At 46.3% G+C, this 22,650-nt stretch overlaps 1 protein-coding gene across 1 annotated transcript in view; it reads right to left on the bottom strand.

The window, feature by feature from the left end:
* Window positions 1-20,370, bottom strand: part of LOC147095559 (class I histocompatibility antigen, F10 alpha chain-like) — a 57,588-nt gene extending 37,218 nt beyond the window's left edge. The window contains exons 1-4 of the mRNA XM_085974687.1: window positions 20,129-20,370; window positions 4,210-4,470; window positions 2,365-2,640; window positions 1,970-2,248 (exon numbers count right to left, since the gene is read on the bottom strand). Coding sequence (XP_085830813.1) covers window positions 1,970-2,248; window positions 2,365-2,640; window positions 4,210-4,470; window positions 20,129-20,180 — 868 coding nt within the window. The 5' untranslated portion in view covers window positions 20,181-20,370. The remainder of the gene's footprint in view (window positions 1-1,969; window positions 2,249-2,364; window positions 2,641-4,209; window positions 4,471-20,128) is intronic.
* Window positions 20,371-22,650: the final 2,280 nt, after the last annotated feature.

The raw sequence follows: 22,650 nt of genomic DNA, 5'->3' as shown, positions 1-22,650 counted from the left end.
ATTTGTACTCCGACATCACATTGTTCCTCTACCCCACCTCTGCCGTACTACATTCAGTGATTTTAGTGATTTGTGTATTTCTTCTCCGAGATCCTTTGTTCCTCTAACCCACCTCTGGCGTACTACATTCAGTGATTTTAGTGATTTGTGTATTTGTACGCCGAGATCCTTTGTTCCTCTAACCCACCTCGGGCGTACTACATTCAGTGATTTTAGTGATTTGTGTATTTGTACTCCGAGATCCCTTTGTTCCTCTACCCCACCTCGGGCGTACTACATTCAGTGATTTTAGTGATTTGTGTATTTGTCCTCCGAGATTCTTTGTTCCTCTAACCAACCTCGGGCGTACTACATTCAGTGATTTTAGTGATTTGTGTATTTGTACTCCGAGATCCTTTGTTCCTCTAACCCACCTCGGGCTTACTACATTCAGTGATTTTAGTGATTTGTGTATTTGTACTCCGAGATCCTTTGTTCCTCTAACCCGCCTCGGGTGTACTACATTCAGTGATTATAGTGATTTGTGTATTTGTACTCCGAGATCCTTTGTTCCTCTAACCCACCTCGGGTGTACTACATTCAGTGATTTTAGTGATTTGTGTATTTGTAGTCCGAGATCCTTTGTTCCTCTCACCCACCTCGGGCGGACTACATTCAGTGATTTTAGTGATTTGTGTATTTGTACTCCGAGATCCTATTGTTCCTCTAACCCACCTCGGGCGTACTACAATCAGTGATTTTAGTGATTTGTGTATTTGTACTCCGAGATCCTTTGTTCCTCTGCCCCACCTCAGGCGTACTACATTCAGTGATTTTAGTGATTTGTGTATTTGTACTCCGAGATCACATTGTTCCTCTAACCCACCTCGGGCGTGCTACATTCAGTGATTTTAGTGATTTCTGTATTTGTACTCCGAGATTATTTGTTCCTCTAACCCACCTCGGGCGTACTACATTCAGTGATTTTAGTGATTCGTGTATTTGTACTCCGAGATCCTTTGTTCCTCTAACCAACCTCGGGCGTACTACATTCAGTGATTTTAGTGATTTGTGTATTTGTACTCCGAGATCCCTTTGTTCCTCTAACCCACCTCGGGCGTACGACATTCAGTGATTTTAGTGATTTGTGTATTTGTACTCCGAGATCCCTTTGTTCCTCGAACCCACCTCGGGCGTACTGCATTCAGTGATTTTAGTGATTTGTGTATTTGTACTCCGAGATCCCATTGTTCCTCCAAGCCACCTCGGGCGTAGTACATTCAGTGATTATAGTGATTTGTGTATTTGTACTCCGAGATCCTTTGTTCCTCTAACCCACCTCGGGTGTACTACATTCAGTGATTATAGTGATTTGTGTATTTGTACTCCGAGATCCTTTGTTCCTCAAACCACCTCGGGCGTACTACATTCAGTTCTGGGGACCGAACCTCACGTGAGATATATTGGTCTTGGAGGGGGTACAGTGCAGATTCACCAGAATGATACCAGCTCAGAGGGTTAAATTTTGAGGACAAAGTTGGCTTGTATTGCGCTGAGCGTAGAAGTGTGAAAGGTGATCACACTGAGGTGTTTAAAATGATAAAGGGATTCAATAGGGTAGATACAGAGAAACTATTTCCACTGGTGGTGAATCTGGAACAAACGAGTATAATTTTAAAATTAGAGCCAGGACATTTAGGAGTGAAATCAGAAAGCACTTCTTCACACAAAGGGCAGTGGAAATCTGGAGCTCTTTCCCCCAAAGTCTGTGGGTTCAATTGAAAGTTTTATGACTGAGATTGAGTGATTTTTGTTGGGTAAGGGTATCAAGGGATGTAGAGCAATGGTGAGTAAATGGAGTTGAGGTACTGATCTGTCATGATCCCATTGAATGGTGGAACAGACTCAAGGGGCCGAATGTCCTACTCCTGTTCCTATGTTCCATACATGCTCACAGAGACACACGCACACATCTAGTGCAGTTCCTTACCCCACCGATAGACCTTTGCCTCTGCCAGGCTGCTGTGTTCAATTTGACAGGAGTATTGATCCTCATCCCCAGCATTCACTTCAATCTCTTTCTTGATCTGATGGGTCCCATCGTGGTTCGGTCGAATCCCCGAGGAGTGGCTCTCAGACATTGGCTCTCCATTCCTTAGCCAGGTCACCTCGATGTCTACAGGGTAAAATCCAGTAACCAGGCAGGAGAGAGTGGGCGGTTTGTCCTGACCATTGGGGTCACTTCTGGAGATGAACACTTCGGGCTGAACTGAAAGGGGAAAGGGAGGAAACACAAACAGTAGACAGACACCGAATGGAATGGGAGAACGGTTTCATTGATCTGTGAAGTTAGATCAGAACATGGGAAAATACTGAAATCAATACCTTTCCTTTTGAGATACTCCTTTCCAACTCGCAAATATAAATTTAAAAGGGCAACAAGTTCTTCTTCCAACTGCCATTTCCAATGCTTGTTCCAGGATTCATCCGAATTCCATTTCTCCATTGTCTTCACTGCAATGTCATTGGATGCGACCCATCTCATTCTGTCTGGCTCTAAACTAAGATAGTCCTTTCCGTCATATCCAAACCGCATCCATCTCTTAATGGAGCCGTCGTCAGTTATTTCAACAGTCCTTATCCATTGGAAAATGTGATCTCCTATCAGTGACCAACCAGAGATCAATAATCAATAATTAATGGAAATGTCCCTTTTTAACTCAGACAGTACTTGGGGGCAATTTTAACCGAATCCACCGACTGGGGAACTGATGGTTCTACACCCGGTCCGAGGTTACAACAAATTGGAGTCAGTGGAGAGCAATCTTGGTCAGGGTGTAAATCTAGCGTTCCTCCTGATCCTGTGGGTTTCCAGCCTGGTGAATTAGGTTAAAATTAGCCCCAGTGGCTCTTTCTATCTCTCTACAGTAATGGGATGGGTTAGAGTCACAGTCTGATCAGAGGGGAAAGGGAATGAAGAATCAGATAGAAATGGAGGGTTAGAGTCACAGTCTGATCAGAGGGGAAGGGGGATGTAGAATCAGATAGAAATGAGGGGTTAGAGTCACAGTCTGATCAGAGGGGAAAGGGACTGTAGAATCAGATAGAAATGGAGGGTTAGAGTCACAGTCTGATCAGAGGGGAAAGGGACTGTAGAATCAGATAGAAATGGAGGGTTAGAGTCACAGTCTGATCAGAGGGGAAAGGGACTGTAGAATCAGATAGAAATGGAGGGTTAGAGTCACAGTCTGATCAGAGGGGAAAGGGGCTGTAGAATCAGGGAGAAATGGAGGGTTAGCGTTGTTAACCCCTTCTGAACCATGACAGAATAAAAAGACAATAACAAGGTAAATTTCAGATAAAATTCACCATTTTTATCACGAGGCGAAAGTTTAGTTTGGGACCGATACAGGGCTATGGGGAGAGAGCGGGGCATTGGACTTAGTTTGGGATTGATACAGGGCTATGGGGAGAGAGAGGGGCAGTGGAATTAGTTTCAGATTGATACAGGGCTATGGAGAGAGAGCAGGGCAGTGGGAATAGTTTGGGATTGATACAGGGCTATGGGGAGAGAGCGATGCAGTGGGATCAGTTGGGATTGGTACAGGGCTATGGGGAGAGCGATGCAGTGGGATCAGTTGGGATTGCTCGAGCAAATAGATGGCAGAGACACCATGGGCTGAATGGCCTCCTTCCATGCTTTAAATATCTATGGTTCTATCTCTAGCCACGCTCTTTCCCACATCATTTTCTACTCCATGATCACCTGGATAGTCTGTTGCTGCTTCATGTTCCTTTCTCCATCGTGGCCATCTCTCCTCCTTTTTAACATTTCTCTATTCCCCATCTCTGTCCCTCTTGCCGCTCTTCCTCCCCCTTGCTCACTCCCCATTTCTCTCTCTCTCCATGTCTCTCTTTTTATCTCCTCCCTCAACTTCTCTCCCTCACCATTCTCCAACATGACCCGATGTCTTTTATGTCCAAATCGGGAGTGTTGAAGTCCCCAGAAAAGGAGTCCCGGGCTGTGGGGGCGGGGAAGGCCGCAGAAGCAGAGAAAAAGTAGTAACTAAAAACCAGGAGTGGCCCAGGAGCTGACGTGGTGCTGGTCAAGTAAGTGGGAGCAGCTGGGGTCAGAAGGTGAACAAAATGACATCAAACATAATGAAGTAATTCCCAATAGACAGGCATTAAACTGGCATCAGCGGGAGATTCCGGGATGACTGATCTTACCAGCTGTCTGGTTTGTCCATTTCATTATCGTATTCAGATTCTCCTTCATCACCTCGTAACGCTCCTTCCCCAGACGATTGAGATAATTCCAGTCTTCCACATTCAGAGTGTCTGTTATGAACTGCTGTCTGGAAGCCATCTGCTGGGTGTCACTGTCATAATAGGATAAGGTAACTCCATTGATCATTGCCACACCTACCAACTCAGGGCAATCAGAGGTGCTGGAGATTCCCATATAGAGCACAGTAAAGGAATTACTCTCTGTCAAATAAACAATTAAAGGGGCAGGTTAATACACATTCACAAACACTACCACCTGATCAAAGTGAAGCCCATTCACACAATGACAATCTCCAATAGTCCACCATTTCATCTCAACATCAGAATCCTGTCTGATACTATAACCAGGAGATCACTGCAGCATAGAAGACACAGGCAGCGACCTTTTGGATGTGCTCAAGTTTACGGAGGGTGGAAGATGGGAGGTCAACCAGGAGAGCGTTGGAACAGTCAAGCCTGGTGGTGCCAAAGGCGTGGATGAGGGTTTCAGCAGCAGATGGGCTGAGGCAGGAGCGGAGACGAGAGAAATAAAAGAGGTGGAAATTAGAGGTCTTGGTGATGGAGAGGTCCCACAACCCCAATGTGATAATGACCAGGTAAGCTATTTTTAATGATGTTGGTTGAGTGATAAATATTGGCCAGGACACCGGGGAGAACTCACCTGTTCTTCTTCAAAATAGTGCCATGGGCTCTTTTACATCCACCTGAGAGAGCAGACAGAGCCTCATTTAACGTCTCATCCTAAGGACAGCTCCTCCAATAAATGCAGCACTCCCTCAGCACTGCACTGGAGTGTCAGCCTAGAATTTGTGCTCAAGTCTCTGGAGTGGGACTTGAAACCACCACCTTCTGACTCAGAGCGCTACCACTGAGCCACAGCTGACACTTTATCAGGTTGGAAGCTCAGCTCAGGGTCAAATAGGACGCCAAAGTCTGGTTTAGCCTCAGACAGTGACCAGCAAGTGGGATGGAATTGACGGCGGGGGAATGCAGTTTGTGGCAGGGGCCGAAGACGATGGCTTCAGTTTTTCCCAATTGGAGAAAATTGCAGCTCACCCAGGACTGGATGTTGAACAAGCAGTCTGACAAGTCAGAGATGGTGAAGGGGTTGAGAGAGGTGGTGGTGAGGTAGAGCTGGATGTCATCAGTGGACATGTGGAAACTGATGCTGTGTTTTCGGGGGATGTCGCAAAGGGGCAGCATGTAGATGAGAAACAAGAGGGGGCCAAGGATAGGTCCTTGAGGGACACCAGAGGTAACGATGCGGGAGCGGGAAGAGAAGCCGTTGCAGGTGATTCTTTGGCTATAACTGGATGGATAAGAATGGAAGCAATGTGAGGACATTCCCATGTAAGATTATAAGAACAATAAGAACATGAGACGTGGGAGCAGGAGTCGGCCATTTGGCCCCTCGAGCCTGCTCCGTCATTCAATAAGATCATGGCTGATCTGATCTTGGGCTCAGCTCCACTTCCCTGCCCACTCCCCATAACCCTTGACTCCCTTACCATTCAAAAATCTGTCTATCTCCACCTTAAATATATTCAATGGCCCAGCCTCCACAGCTCTCTGGGGAAGAGAATTCCAAAGATTCACGGCCCTCTGAGAGAAGAAATTCCTCCTCATCTCCGATTTAAAAGGGTGCCCCCTTATTCTGAAATTATGCCCCCTAGTTCTAGATTCCCCCACGAGGGGAAACATCCTCTCTGCATCGACCCTGTCAAGTCCCTTCAGAATCTTATATGTTTCAAAAAGATCCCCTCTCATTCTTCTAAACTCCAATGAGTGTAGGCCCAACCTGCTCAACCTTTCCTCATAAGACAACCCTTCCATCCCAGGAATCAACCTCGTGAACCTTCTCTGAAATGCAAGTATATCCTTCCTTAAATAAGGAGACCAAAGCTGTATGCAGTACTCCAGGTGTGGTCTCACCAACGCCCTGTACAGTTGTAACAGGACTTCCCTACTTTTATACTCCATTCCCTTTGCAATAAATGCCAACAGTCCATTTGCCTTCCTAATTACTTGCTGTACCTGCATGCTAACTTTCCGTGATTCATGTACAAGGACACCCAGATCCCTCTGTACCTCAGCATTTTGTAATCTCTCCCCATTTAAATAATCATTTGCTTTTTTATTTTTCCTACCAAAGTGGGTAACCTTGCATTTTCCCACATTAAACTCCATCTGCCAGATTTTTGCCCACTCACCTAGCCTACCTATATCCCTTTGGAGATACAATTTGCTTTCACACCAACTTTGTATCGTCAGCAAATTTGGCAACAGTACACTCAGTACCTTTATCCAAGTCATTAATATAGATTGTAAATAGTTGAGGCCCCAGCACTGATCCCTGCGGCACCCCACTAGTTACAGTTTGCCAACCTGAAAATGACCCATTTATCCCGACTCTGTTTTCTGTTAGTTAGCCAATCCACTATCCATGGTAATATATTACCCCCAACCCCGTGAGCTCTTATCTTGTGCAGTAACCTTTTATGTGGCACCTTATCGAATGCCTTCTGGAAATCCAAATACACGACATCTACTGGTTCCCCTTTATCAACCCTGCTCGTTACATCCTCAAAGAATTCCAGCAAATTTGTCAAACACGACTTCCCTTTCATAAAACCATGTTGGCTCTGCTTGACTATATTATGATTTTTTTAAATCCCAATCCTCTGGCCTTTCACTATTCTTCGCAACATTGTATGCTTTTGTTTTCAATTTGATACCATCCTTTACTTCCTTAGTTAGCCACGGATGGTTCATCCTTCTCTTAGAGTCTTTCCTTCTCATTGGAATATACCTTTGCTGAGAGTTATGAAATATCTCCTTAAATGTCTGCCACTGCTTATCTACCATCTTACCCTTTAACCTACTTTCCCAGTCCACTTTAACCAACTCTGTCTTCATACCTTTGTAATTGCCTTTATTTAAGTTTAAGACACTAGTTTCTCATTTTCAAACTGAATGTGAAATTCTACCATGTGATGATCACTCTTCCTTGGAGAATCCTTTGCTATGAGATCATTAATTAATCCTGCCTCATTACATATTACCAGAGAGGGAGAGTGATAGAGGTAGAGAGAGAGATATGGAGAGAGGGAGAGAGAATGATATATAGAGAGAGCGAGAGAGACAGTGAGAGTGATACAGGTGGACCAAGTGATACGGAGAGAGAGAGAGATATGGAGAGAGAGAGAAAGTGATACGTAGAGAGACAGAGAGCGTGATTTGGAGCAAGGGGAGAGAGAGTGATATGGAGCAAGGGGAGAGAGAGGGATATGGAGCAAGGGGAGAGAGAGGGATATGGAGCAAGGGGAGAGAGAGGGATATGGAGCAAGGGGAGAGAGAGGGATATGGAGCAAGGGGAGAGAGAGGGATATGGAGCAAGGGGAGAGAGAGTGATATGGAGCAAGGGGAGAGAGAGTGATATGGAGCAAGGGGAGAGAGAGTGATATGGAGCAAGGGGAGAGAGAGGGATATGGAGCAAGGGGAGAGAGAGTGATATGGAGCAAGGGGAGAGAGAGTGATATGGAGCAAGGGGAGAGAGAGGGATATGGAGCAAGGGGAGAGAGAGTGATATGGAGCAAGGGGAGAGAGAGGGATATGGAGCAAGGGGAGAGAGAGGGATATGGAGCAAGGGGAGAGAGAGGGATATGGAGCAAGGGGAGAGAGAGGGATATGGAGCAAGGGGAGAGAGAGTGATATGGAGCAAGGGGAGAGAGAGGGATATGGAGCAAGGGGAGAGAGAGGGATATGGAGCAAGGGGAGAGAGAGTGATATGGAGCAAGGGGAGAGAGAGGGATATGGAGCAAGGGGAGAGAGAGTGATATGGAGCAAGGGGAGAGAGAGGGATATGGAGCAAGGGGAGAGAGAGGGATATGGAGCAAGGGGAGAGAGAGTGATATGGAGCAAGGGGAGAGAGAGTGATATGGAGCAAGGGGAGAGAGAGGGATATGGAGCAAGGGGAGAGAGAGGGATATGGAGCAAGGGGAGAGAGAGTGATATGGAGCAAGGGGAGAGAGAGGGATACAGGTAGAGGGGACATGCCATATTAAATTTATTAATGAGTAATGAGCCAGATTTAGTTAGCAGATAACGGTGCATGAACATTTATCTAATAACCGTCATAACATAATCGAGTTCAAGGTTGTGTTTGAAAGGAAGGAACGCGAAACAGCTACAAAGATTCTAGATTTAGGTAAGGTGGACTTCAGTGCAATGAGACAGAGACTGTCCACAGTAAACTGGGCAAATCGACAGAAGATCTGTGCGAGATGCTCAAAAAATAATTTAATGCGATACAGAACCAGTTTATACCCCTGAGGGGGCAAGAGCTGTACTTGTCAAAAGAAAACAGCCATGGACAACTAAAGAGGTAGGAGACAACATAAAACTAAAAGAAAAAGCATACAAAAATGCAAAAAATAGCCCAGATCCTGGTGAATGGGAAAGATACAAAGACCATCAAAGGGTAACAAACCAGTAAGAGCTACAAAAAGGGAGGAGGAAAAGAAACTTGCAAGGGATATCAAAATCAGCGCAACATTTTGTTACAATTATATTAGGCAAAAGAGGGTGGTCAGGAGCAATGTTGGCCCCTTCAAAACTGAAAGCGGTGATAGTGTCAATGATAATAAGGAAATGGCGGATATGTTGAATAATTACTTTGCCCCAGTAGAGGAAGAGCATGCTGGAAATCCCAAGGAAATAAATTGACTCAGGGACAGGGACTCATCAAAATTAATATAAGCGAAATAACAGTAATGAAAAAAATAATGGCACTAAAGAGTGACAAATCCCCAGGACCAGGTGGTTCCATTCCAGGGTTTTAAAGGAAGTAGGTGAGAACTTTGCAGATGACCTAACTGTAATCTTCCAAAGTTTTCTTGATTCAGGAACCATGCTTCTAGATTGGAAAATTGCTCAGGTCACTCCGCTATTTAAGAATGGTGAAAGAGGGAAACCAGGGAATTATAGACCAGTTAGCCTAACATCTGTTGTCAGGAAATTACTAGAGTCTATGATTAAGGATTGGGTGACTGAAAACGTTAAACATTTTCAGCTGATCAGAGAGAGATTTGTAAAGGGGAGGCCATGCCTGACGAACCTGACTGAATTTTGTGAAGCGGTGACTAAAGTAGTGGACAGGGAATTGTCAATGGATGTTACTTATGTATATGGACTGCACAGATGTTATTTATATGGTCTGCACAGAGTGATCTTAAACAGAGTGCACTTAAACAGAGTGTTAAACTTGGGAATTTGGAGAGAGTGGGAATTTGAAGCAGAGATGGTGGGAGGTGTTGCTTTTGCCTCCACGGGACAGCAGGTAGGTGATTAGTTGGTGAGTGTTACAATGTTTTTTTTTCTCTAAGCTAGGCAGTGATTTAAACTAAGAGCTGGGGAAGTATAACTAATACTTTAAGTTATTAATTTAATAACTAGATAAACTAATTAATTAATATAACTATAAATAATCATTTGAAAAAACTTTAACTAATTAAATTAATTCAGGCTATCAATTAGCAAATAAATAAAAAAGACTAACAATAGCAGAGCAGGCTATGTGTCGAGACTGTAGTATTTGTCGAGACTGTAGAAAGCGATTTGAATTGAATTGAATTGAATGTGGGAGTTTGTGGACAGCGAGACTGTCCTGGATTCTCAGATCTGCAGGAAATGTCTCTGCCTTCAGTCACTCCGGCTCAGAGTCATTGAGCTGGAGTACGAGTTAGAGACACTCTGAAACATAAGGGAGGGGGAGGAATTTCTGTATAGCTTTATCCAGAAAACAGTCACACCCCAGAGGAAAGCACAGGTTCAGGAAAGGGAGGGTGTGACTATTAGGGAGCCTGGTAGTGAGGACTTAGGAGAGGTTGAGAAGGAGGTCCCGCAGACACTGGTCCTGTCCAACAGGTGCGATGTACTCGATACCTGTGAGGACAAGGAGAAAGACTGCAGGGAGGACAGCCACAATGCAGACCAAGGCACCGTGGCTCAGAAGGCTGTCCCGGGGGGCGGGGAGTGGGGGAATAGCAGTGTGGTAGTAATAGAGGACTCCATAATTAGGGGGATAGATAGCGTCCTCTGCAGCCACGAATGAGAATCCCGAAGGGTGTGTTGCCTACCCGGTGCCAGAGTAAGGGATATCTTGAGGTGGCTGGAGAGGAATATGGAAAGGGAGGGGGTAAATCCAGTTGTTGTGGCCTATGTTGGAACAAACGACATATGTAGGAACAGGGAGGAGGTCCTGCTGAGGGACTATCAGGAGTTAGGAGCGAAATTAAAAAGCAGGACCTCGAGGGTAATAATCTCTGGATTATTGCCCGAGCCATGTGCAAATTGGCATAGAAACAGTCAGATCAGGAGAATTAACAGGTGGCTAAAAGGTTGGTGTGGGAAAGAGGGGTTCCTTTTCATGGGACACTGGCACCAGTACTGGGACAGGAATGAGCTGTACCAATGGGATTGGCTCCACCTGAACCGGGACAGGACCCGTGTCCTAGCGGAAAGGGTAAATAGGGAGGTGGCAAAGACTATAAACTAGTAAGACTGGGGAGAGGGATCTACAAAAAAATGAAACTAGCCTAAATATAAACAAAGCAGGAAAGGAGAACATAGGAAAGAGTAAAGTAAGGGAGAACATTGATGGCCAGAAAATAAATAGAGTTATAGAGCAGGAGTCTAAAAAGATGGTTAACAGTAAAGTGAGAGGAACTGCTATTAAAAATGAGTTAAACTGTTCATACAGCAATGCACACAGTGTCTGTAATAAAACAGGGGAACTGGAGTCAATAATACGCTATGAGGAACCAGACATAGTAGGGATTACTGCGACATGGCTACAGAAAAATCAGGACTGGGAATTAAACATTGCAGGGTATAACATATATAGAAAAGATAGGGAGGGAAAAAGGGGAGGTGGAATAGCTGTATTTATTAGGGATAATATCATGGCAGTAGAAAAAAGGGACGCAGCTAAAAGCAGGAAAAAATTAGAATCCATGTGGATTGAGATAAAAGATAATAAAGGATCAAATACACTAATAGGGGTATTAAAAAAAACCACACTAATAGGGGTAGTCTACAGACCACCTAATAGAGGAAGGGAGGTGGAGGAAGAAATATGCAAACAAATTAGGGAAATGAGTAAAAAACATAGAATAATAATCATGGGGGATTTCAACTACCCCAATATTAATTGGCCAGAAGAGCTGGTAAAGGGGATAAGGGAATGGAGTTCCTACAATGTCGACAGGACTTCTTTCTAACCCAATAAGTAAGAAGCCCAACAAGGGAGGATTCATTATTGGATCTAGTTATGGGGAATGAACCAGAGCAGATAAAAGAAGAAAAAGTAGGGGAACATCTAGGCAATGGTGACCATCATATAATACACTTTAAGATAATAATTGAGAAGGACGTAAGAATGATGAAGACCAAGGTAATAGATTGGAGAAAAGCCAATTTTGCGGGGCTGAGAATAGATCTTGGAAAAATAAAATGGACAACAATATTGGCAAACAATGACGTAGAACAGCAGTGGGAAATCTTTAAAATGGTGTCCAACAGAGACGGGAAAAATATATTCCACTAAAAAACAAGAACAAGCTAAACACTAATGAGACACCATGGATGAATAAAGACATAAGGAAAAAAATGAGCGTAAGGAAAGAGGCACATAGTAAGTACATGGACAGCAGGGGAAAGTATAATAAGGGAGAATATTAAGAGATTAGGAGAGAAGTAAAAAAAAACAATTAGAAAGGCAAAATGGAACTATGAAATTAAATTATCAAGGAACATAAAACAAAATAGTAAAATATTTTGCAGGAACATAAATAAAAATAGGAAAGTTGGGATGGTAATCGGGCCACTAAGGAATGGACAGGATAATATCACAGGTAGCTATAGAGAGATGGCAGAAATATTAAATAATTATTTTGCTTCAGTATTTACCAGGGAGACGGAACAGGTGGACATGACATCGGATGATGAGATTAGAAATGAGATAAGTACACTTAAAATGAAAAGAGATATATTAAATAAACTATTCAAACTCAAACCCCTGGTCCGGACGGATTACATCCAGGCATGTTAAAAGAATATAGGGAAGAGATAGCAGAGGCTTTACTACACATATTTAATAATTCATTAGAACATTGAGTGCCAGAGGACTGGTGGATAGCTAACATAATATCTATATTTAAGAAGGGAGATAGAACATGTCCAGGGAACTATAGACCAGTTAGCTTAACATCGGCGGTAGGAAAAATAATGGAATCCCTACTAAAGGAGAGAATAGAAGAACATCTACAAACCAAAAACGTAATGATGAATAGTCAGCATGGATTTCAAAAGGGAAATTCTTGCTTGACCAACCTCATTGAATTTATTGGAGAGGTAACAGAGAGAGTAGACAAGGGTAATGCAGTAGATGTAATTTATCTAGATTTTCAAAAGGTCTTCGATAGGGTACCACACAATAGACTAATGAATAAGGTCCAAGCATGCGGAGTTAGGGGACAAGTAGCAGAATGGATATCTAGCTGGCTTCAAGATAGAAAGCAGAGAGTAAGGGTACAGAGTAGCTATTCACAGTGGCAGAAGGTGGGTAGTGGTGTTCCACAAGGATCAGTGCTGGGACCACTGCTGTTCACAATTTACATTAACGATTTAGACTTTGGAATCAAAAACACAATTTCAAAATTTGCAAATTACAGCAAATTGGGGGGGGGGGGGGGGAATAGTCAATACCGAAGACGACTGCAACAAATTACAAGTCAACATTAATAAATTGATATATAATTGGCTAATTAAGCTCAACACAGATAAATGTGAGGTATTACATTTTGGTAAGATAAATAGGGAGGTCATATATTACTTGGAAAATACGAATCTAAATGGGGGAGAGGAGCAAAGGGAGCTTAGAATACAAATCACTGAAAGTCGGGAGACAGGTTAACAAGGCCATAAAAAAAGCAAACCAAGCACTGGGGTTTATTCCTAGAGGGACTGAATTGAAAAGTAGTGAAGTTATGCTAAACTTGTATTGAACCTTGATTAGACCACACTTGCAGTACTGCGTACAATTCTGGTCGTCATATTATAAAAAGGATAAAGAGGCACTAGAGAGGGTGCATAAAAGATTTACAAGGATGATACCAGAAAGGCGAGCGTATACATATCAGGAAAGGATTAACAGGCTGGGTTTCTTTTCTCTTGAAAAAAGAAGGCTGAGGGGTGACCTGATAGAGGTCTTTAAAAATATGAAAGGTTTTGATAGAGTGGATACAGAGAGAATGTTTCCACTTGTGGGGAAGAGCAAAATTAGAGGCTAGCAATATAAGATAGTCACCAAGAAATACAATAGGAAATTCAGAAAGAACTTCTTTACCCAGAGAGTGGTGAGAGTATGGAACTCGCTACCACAGGGAGTGGTTGAAGCGAATAGTACAGATTCATTTAAGGGGAGGCTAGACAAACATATGAGGGAGAAGGGAATAGAGGGTAATGCTGATAGATTTAGATGAGGAAAGACGGGAGGAGGCTCGAGTGGAGCATAAACGTCGGCATGGACTGGTTGGGCCGAATGGCCTCTTTCTGTGCTGTATATTCTATGAAATTCTATGACTTCCAGAAGGCATTTGATAAAGTCCCTCATAAGAGACTGTTAGCTAAAGTTGAATCCCATGGAATTGAAGGCAAATTATTGGCTGAGCGGCTGGAGACAGAGAGTATCGATAATGGGCAGGTACGCTAATTGGCAGGATGCGACTAGTGGTGTCCCGCAGGAATCTGTGTTGGGGCCTCAACTATTCACCGTATTTATTAACAACTTGGATGATGGGATAAAAAGCCACATATCCAAGTTTGCTGATGACACAAAAATAGGCGGCATCCCTCTGCATAACATCTGTCTGAGGCTGAACCACACTGTTCGCAACCTTGATGTCATATCTGACCCTGGACTGAGCTTCCGGCAACATATCCACAGCATAACTATGACCGCCTATTTCCACCTCCGTAACCTCGTCCATCTCCGCCCCCGCCTCAGCTCATCTGCTGCTGAAACCCTCATCCATGCCTTTGGTACCTCAAGACTTGACTATTCCAACGCACTCCTGGCCGGCCTCCCACGTTCTACCCTACGCAAACTTGAGGTCATCCGAAACTCGGCTGCCCATATCCTAACTCGCACCAAGTCCCGTTCACCCATCACCCCTGTGCTCCCTGACCTACATTGGTTCCCGGTTAAGCAACGCCTCGATTTCAAAATTCTCGTCCTTGTTTTTTCAAATCCCTCCATGGCCTCACCCCTCCCTTTCTCTATAATCTCCTCCAGCTTCAAAACCCCCCGAGATATCTGTGCTCCTCTAATTCTGCCCTCTCGAGCATCCCTGATTATAATCACTCAACCTTTGGTGGCCGTGTCTTCTGTTGCCTCGGCCCTAAGCTTTGGAATTCCCTCCCTTACCCTTTCCGCCTCTCTACCTCTCTCCTCCTTTAAGACGCTCCTTAAAACCTCCCTCTTTCACCAAGCTTTTGGTCACCTGCCCTAATTTCTCCATATGTGGCTCGGTGTCAATTTTTTATCTTATAATACACTTGTGCTGCGCCTTGGGACGTTTTACTATGCTAAAGGCACTATATAAATACAAGTTATTGTTTGTGTTGTAAGCATTGTAATTGGAAGCATAAAATTACAAAGAGATATTGATAGATTAAGTGAAATGGCAAACTGGCAAATGAATTTCAATGTAGGCAAATGGGAGGTCATCCACTTTGGACCTAAAAAGGGCAGAACACCATTTAGAAATTACTTTCTAAATGGTGAAAAGCTAAAAACAGTGGAGGTCCAAAGAGACTTGGGGATCCAGGTACATAGATCATTAAAATGTCATGAACAGGTACAGGAAATAATCAAAGAGGCTCCTGGAATGCTGGCCTTTATATCTAGAGGACTAGAATACAAGGGGGTAGAAATTATGCTACAGCTATACTGAACTCATATATATGAACTCATTTCTTTTATCTGGAAGGAGGAGAGCATGCCAGGGGATCTCAGAGACGCCGTAATTGTGACCATCTTCAAGAAAGGTGACAAGTCCGATTGCAATAATTACAGAGGAGTTTCCCTGCTGTCTGCCACAGGGAAAGTCATCGCAAGAATCCTCCTCAATTGCCTTCTCCCAGTGGCCGAAGAGCTCCTCCCAGAGTCACAATGCGGATTCCGCCCACTAAGGGGCACAATGGACATGATCTTCACCGCACGTCAATTACAAGAGAAATGCAGGGAACAGCACCAACTGCTGTACATGGCCTTCTTTGATCTCACAAAGGCCTTCGACACGGTCAACTGTGAGGGATTCTGGAGTGTCCTCCTCAAAGTCAGCTGCCCTCAAAAGTTTGTCACCATCCTCTGTCTGCTTCGCGACAGGCAAGCCGTGATCCCGACCAGCGGTTCCACCACAGACCCAATTCACGTATAGACCGGGGTCAAGCAAGGCTGTGTCATCGCACCAATGCTCTTCTCGATCTTCCTTGCTGCAATGTTCCATCTCACCCTCAGTAAGCTCCCCACTGGAGTGCAGCTAATTTACTGAACAAACGGGAAACTGTTCAACCTCCGTCGCCTCCAGTCCAGATCCAAGGTCGTCCCATCCTCTGTTATCGAATTACAGTATGCAGACGACGCTTGCGTCTGCGCTCACTCGGAGGTCGAACTCCAAACCATCGTCAACACCTTCACCGAAGCATACGAGAGCATGGGCCTTGCACTAAACATCCGTAAGACAAAGGTCTTCTACCAACCTGCCCACGCCACACATTACTGCCCCCCAATTATCAAAATCCACGACAAGGCCTTGGACAACGTGGACCACTTTCCATACCTCAGGAGCCTACTGTCAACAAGGGCAGACGTCGATGACGAAGTCCAACACCGCCTTTAGTGTGCCAGTGCAGCCTTCGGTCGCCTGAGGAAGAGAGTGTTTGAAGTCCAGGACCTCAAACCCGACACTAAGCGCATGGTCTACAGAGCAGCAGTGATACCCGCCCTCATGTCTGCCTCAGAAACATGGACCATGTACAGCACTGGAGAGGTACCACCAATGCTGCCTCCGCAAGATCCTGCAAATTCATTGGCAGGATAGGCGCACCAACACCAGTGTTCTCGCTCAGGCCAACATCCCTAGCATCGAAGCTTTGACCACGCCCAATCAGCTCCGATGGACGGGTCACATCGTCCGCATGCCCGATACGAGACTCCCAAAACAAGCACTCTACTCGGAGCTCCGGCACGGCAAGAGAGCCCCAGGTGGGCAGAGGAAACGCTTCAAGGACACCCTCAAAGCCTCCTTGAAAAAGTGCAACATCCCCAGACACCTGGGAATCCCTGGCCCAAGACCACACAAAGTGGAGAAGAAGCATCCGGGAAGGCGCCGAACACCTCGAGTCTCTTCGCCAGGAGCAAGTGGAAGCCAAGTGCAGGCAGTGCAAGGAGTGCACTGTTGCGTTTGCAAAGATAATCCAGAGGCCATATGCAGAGCTCAGTTCATGTTGCTTTTAATGGCTGATCCAAACACACACTTCCAGGCAAAAGCAATCGAATACCTATATCCAATGTCAGACACAATACAACGATAACAGCACTATCAAACTCCATGTGCTCAGGCCAAAGCAATCGAGTACCTATCACCAATGTCAGACGTAACATTTCCTCCCCGCTCACAGAATTTCAAACATGAAATGTAGTGACAAAGTCCTGTAGGTGGCCAGGGCGAGAACGTGTACGAACAGGCCGAGGTGTGGACTAGTGAAGAGCAGGCTGAAGTGGGGACTGGTGAGGAGCAGGCTGAGGCACAATATCTGCTTGAGGGTTGGCTGGCTGAGCCACATGTGCATCCCGCCACTCTGGGGGTAAGGCTTGGGGATTAGGTCCGTATAACCCCGTGTCAGGGGGTGCTGGCACCTTCCGAAGGCGGCTGGCATGCCACCGAGAGCCGTCAGTGAGGCAGAAAGTGGCTGGTCCAAGTTGGCGGCTGATTTGGAGAGGGGAGGACCAGAATTAGGCCATCTTATTGTTGCGGTGAGGCCTGCGGACTCTGACCCAATCGGAGACCGAGATGTTGGGCGCCTTGGCCCTCTTCGACTGGTCGAAGCGGAGTTTCATCTTCTCCTGCTGTCTAGCGACTGTGGCTTAAGCCTGTGGAGCAGGGCTCTGAGCTAGTGAGGGGCGGAGCCTGCCAAGGGGCAGCATGAGCTCACGGCCTAGCATGAGGGATGCGGGTGAGACCCCAGTAGTGGAATGCTGGGAGGCTCTGTAGTGCAGCAGTGTGTGGAGGAGGGCCTTGGCAAATGCACACCCCTGGGATAGGTGTGCTCTGAGGCCATTTTTCAGTGTCTGGTTAAAACGCTCCACCCTCCCATTTGACTCGGGGTGGTAGTACGCTGTGCATATGTGACGGATGCCCTTCCTCTCAAGGTAAGAGGAGAGTTCCGAAGAGACCATATGGGGGCCGAGGGCGCTGTCACTGGGTGTGTGTGCTAGTTTCGCTGCACATTCGGCTGCAGACTCCACTTGAAAGGCAATGTTGACTGCCTGTGACAACGACAGATCGTCGGACTCGAGTAACAGTCTTTCACGCTCTCTCACGTTGTTGGTGTGCTCTATTAGTTGATCACGCACCATCTCGTCTTGTAGTGCACCGAACTTGCACGAGCTAGCTAACCCCCTCAAATTAGCCGCGTATTGATGTACCAACTCGCCGGGGAGTTGGTGACACTGTCTAAAAATGACACGCCGCAGGAGGGCACTTTGTGGGGCAGAGAAGTGTGTGCTTAACAGAGCCACAGCCACATCATACGTTTGAATTGAGTCTGCTGCGCATAATGTCCCAAGAACACACTGGCCCTCCGCTCCCAAACAATGGGATAACAGTGCCTGTTTCCATGCTGTACTCACATTTTCTAGTCCAAGAGCAATAAGGTAGGTTTCAAAGGACTGTAACCAGCGAACCCATGGGATTGGGGCTCACCGGGTAGTGCAAGGAAGGGAGGAGGTGGTGGAAGAGAAATTTCAGCCATCCTTGTCGCCAAATGTTGCGTTTGCAAAGATAATCCAGAGGCCGTAAACAGAGCTCAGTTCATGTTGCTTTTAATGGCTGATCCAAACACACTCTACAGGCAAAAGCAATCGAATACCTATATCCAATGTCAGACACAATACAACGATAACAGCACTATCAAACTCCATGTGCTCAGGCCAAAGCAATCGAGTACCTATCACCAATGTCAGACATAACACGCACGTCAACCCAAGCACCCCACCCACCCGCCCCTTCAACCACCGTCTGCCCCACCTGTGACAAAGATTGTAGGTCCCGCATTGGACTCATCAGTCACCTGAGAACTCATTTTTAATGTGGAAGCAAGTCATCCTCGGTTCCGAGGGACTGCCTAAGAAGGAAGACAGCTATACAAAGCCCTGGTTAGACCACACCTGGAGCACTGTGAGCAGTTCTGGGCACCACACCTCAGGAAGGATTTATTGGCCTTGGAGGGAGTGCAGCGCAGGTTTACCAGAATGATACCCGGACTCCAAGGGTTAAGTTACGAGGAGAGATTACACAAACTAGGGTTGTATTCCCTGGAATTTAGAAGGTTAGGGGGTGATCTTATTAAGCTGGATTAATCCCATACTGCCTTACCAATGATTCGCAAAGCATGATGGACTACTTGACATGCAGTGAATAGTTTAAATGTAAAAAAACTGATGCAGGACTGTGGGAATGCAGTACAAATAGATAAGAAAGAACAGAAACAGAATGTTTATAGAACAGAGTGGAGACAGTCTCATGGTCATTATCTGTTGAAAGTTAAATGCTTAAACAAAACTCTGTAAAAAAACAAGTGACTTGTGGAGCGCGTGATTGCCTAGTTTTCTGTTTTCACATGACTTGCAATTTATGAAAATGTATAAATATTGTAGCCCCGTGAGTCTCGGCGTGGAGGCATACTTGTGTGCAAACACAATTGGGTTTCTCAGAGTGAAGTCCAGGTACCTTAATAAAACTTTACTTATTTTACAGTTTCTGACTTTGTGTATTACTGAGAAAGTGACAATAGACTGACCGGCGTGTTGAGTCTCCTAAAGCAGCGAACCCTGATACCCCAAGTTAGGGGTAGATCCTCCTCACAGAAGCGAGGGGTTAACAATCTGATCTAAGTTTTCAAGATATTAAGGGGAACAGATAGGGTAGATAGAGAGAAACTATTTCCACTGGTCGGGGAGTCTAGGACTAGGGGGCATGGTCTAAAAATTAGAGCCAGACCTTTCAGGAGTGAAGTTCGGAAACACTTCTACACACAAAGGGTGGTAGAAGTTTGGAACTCTCTTCCGCAAGCGGCAATTGATGCTGGGTCAGTTGTTAAATTTAAATCTAAATTTTTGTTAACCGAAAGTACTACGGGATATGGGCCAAAGGCGACTATGTGGAGTTAGGTCACAGATCAGCCATGATCTCAATGGATGGTGGAACAGCTCGAGGGGCTGCATGGACGACTCCTGTTCCTATGTTCCTATGAGAGTGATATAGAGAGTGAGGCAGAGAGAAAGAGATACGAAGAGAGAAAAATAAAAAAGAGAGACATAAAGAGCCGTTTGGAGACTGAGACACGGAGAGATAGAGAGAGTGTGAGATATCCCACTGTGAATACCATATCACGACACAGATCCACTGAGAGTCCCACTCCAGTAAAATCCCAGGGCATTTCCTGCCCAGACCCTGAGCTGGAGAAGTGAAAATGACAGAGAGAGTGAGAATGGAGGGATGAAATCTCTACTTACCGGGAGAGACCCAGGGAAAACACAGGAATATGGAGAAAAGAATCAGCAACATTTTAGGAATCCACTGCCCCTTTTCCAATCGGTGACTGGGAATAAAATACTCCCCGTGGGACACATCCACTGCTTATTGACTGAAAAATACACAAAATAAAAGGCAAGTTTATCGAGGCTCCATTTTACTCTTTATCTCAAACTTTGTTCACTTCCTTGATCTCCGAGTGCAGAGCCAGAGGGTGAATGATTGGTTACTCTGAGAAAAATACCCAATCTAAGGGATAAACAGTCGCCTGTCACCAGTTACTGGGAGAATCAAACTCAGGCAGGCTGAGAATCAGCCTGTGAAACGGAAACTAGAGAGAGACTGAACCACCTCGAACACCAGCTTCAGTGTAAAGGGAGGAGACACTGAGATCCCGGGCTCCCCCCTCTCAGTGAACACATTGACACTGGTCCCCCTCCCACGGGAAACCTTAAAACTGGTTCTGCTCCAGAACGACACCTTACAGTTATCAACCACATTTAATATAGTGAACATCACACAGGGCATCACAAAGCAACTCACCGAGCGGGAGAGAGTGAGGGGAGGGGGTAAAACTAACAGGGAGTGAGGGGAGGGGGTAAAACTAACAGTGAGTGAGGGGAGGGGGTCAAACTAACAGGGAGTGAGGGGAGGGGGTCAAACTAAGAGGGAGTGAGGGGAGGGGTCAAGCTAACGGAGTGAGGGGAGGGGGTCAAACTAACAGGGAGTGAGGGGGGGGTCAAACTAACAGGGAGTGAGGGGAGGGAGTCAAACTAACAGGGAGTGAGGGGAGGGGGTCAAACTAACAGAGAGGGGAGGGGGTCAAACTAACAGGGAGTGAGGGGAGGGGGTCAAGCTAACAGAGAGTGAGGGGAGGGGTCAAACTAACAGGGAGTGAGGGGAGGGGGTCAAACTAACAGGGAGTGAGGGGAGGGGGTCAAACTAACAGAGAGGGGAGGGGGTCAAACTAACAGGGAGTGAGGGGAGGGGGTCAAACTAACAGGGAGTGAGGGGAGGGCGTCAAACTACCAGGGAGTGAGGGGAGGGGGTCAAACTAACAGGGAGTGAGGGGAGGGGGTCAATCTACCAGGGAGTGAGGGGAGGGGGTCAAACTAACAGGGAGTGAGGGGAGGGTGTCAAACTAACAGGGAGTGAGGGGAGGGGGTCAAACTAACAGAGAGGGGAGGGGGTCAAACTAACAGGGAGTGAGGGGAGGGGGTCAAACTAACAGTGAGTGAGGGGAGGGGTCAAACTAACGGAGTGAGGGGAGGGGGGCAAACTAACAGGGAGTGAGGGGAGGGGGTCAAACTAACAGGGAGTGAGGGGAGGGGGTCAAACTAACAGAGAGGGGAGGGGGTCAAACTAACAGGGAGTGAGGGGAGGGGGTCAAACTAACAGGGAGTGAGGGGAGGTGGTCAAACTAACAGGGAGTAAGGGGAGGGAGTCAAACTACCAGGGAGTGAGGGGAGGGGGTCAAACTAACAGAGAGTGAGGGGAGGGGGTCAAACTAACAGGGAGTGAGGCCGCAGTCCAGCACCCGAGCGACGACCGCAGTCCAGCACCCGAGCGACGGCCGCAGTCCAGCACCCGAGCGACGACCGCAGTCCAGCACCCGAACGGCGAACGAGGCACAGCCCGAGCGGCGGCTGGGCTAGAAAGCCCGGGAAAGGCCCGAGGAGCCAGGCCCAGAGACCTCTGAGGAGAAGGGGAGCAACCAGAAGGCTTCCAGAAGCAAACCAAGACTGTGAGTACAGGGCCCAGGGAGGGAGACTGAAGCCAGGGAAAGGCCCGAGGAGCCAGGCCGAGACAGAGGCACAGAGACCTCTGAGGGGGAGGGGAACAGCCCGAAGGCACCGGGAAACAGCGGCTCACAGACCCAGACCTGAGAAGGGTGAACCCAGAAGCCGAGGCCCAGGGACCACGGGGTCGGAGAGGGGGACCGGGAAAGTTCGCGAACAGGGAGAGGGAAACACCAAACCCGGGGCCCCAGAAAAGCTTATTCTAAGATCAACAATACTTTACCAAAAATGAGCGAATCAGAAGATCCACAACAGCCCCGCTTCCAGATTCCCCCCAACACCGCAAAAAAAGCTATAAAAGCGATCAAGCATGAGCAGATGAGAGAAAAACCAGAAACACTTTTTGCTGACTGTTACAACAATGGGACAAAAAGTAACCTCATTTTCTACTCAGATCAGCCAGTGGCTTGGATCACAGCAATAAAATCACACTATACCAATGTTAAGCTAGAAAATACCGCAAATGGGTCCATAATGAAAATTAACACACCAGGAGACAGTTCAACTACGACGGTCAACGCGTACAATACCGGAACAATATTAGTGCAAGGCAACCTCGACAAATTTGCAACGGCCTTCAGGACACTGAAAAAATTAACTAAGCGGGGAAGGAACAGCCCCAGAGTGGCCCGCACTCCCCCCAACATTGACAACTTACCAGGAGAAAATCTGCCTGGTCAGGAGGTAAACGAGCCACACAGTTC

The sequence above is a fragment of the Somniosus microcephalus genome, unplaced genomic scaffold (genome assembly GCF_052327205.1).
Source record: "Somniosus microcephalus isolate GS21.2 unplaced genomic scaffold, FLI_Smic_1.0 unresolved_chr1, whole genome shotgun sequence".
NCBI classification, from domain to species: Eukaryota; Metazoa; Chordata; class Chondrichthyes; order Squaliformes; family Somniosidae; genus Somniosus; species Somniosus microcephalus.
Note: the sequence above shows the minus strand (reverse complement) of the source record. Positions and strands in the feature narration are given on the sequence as shown.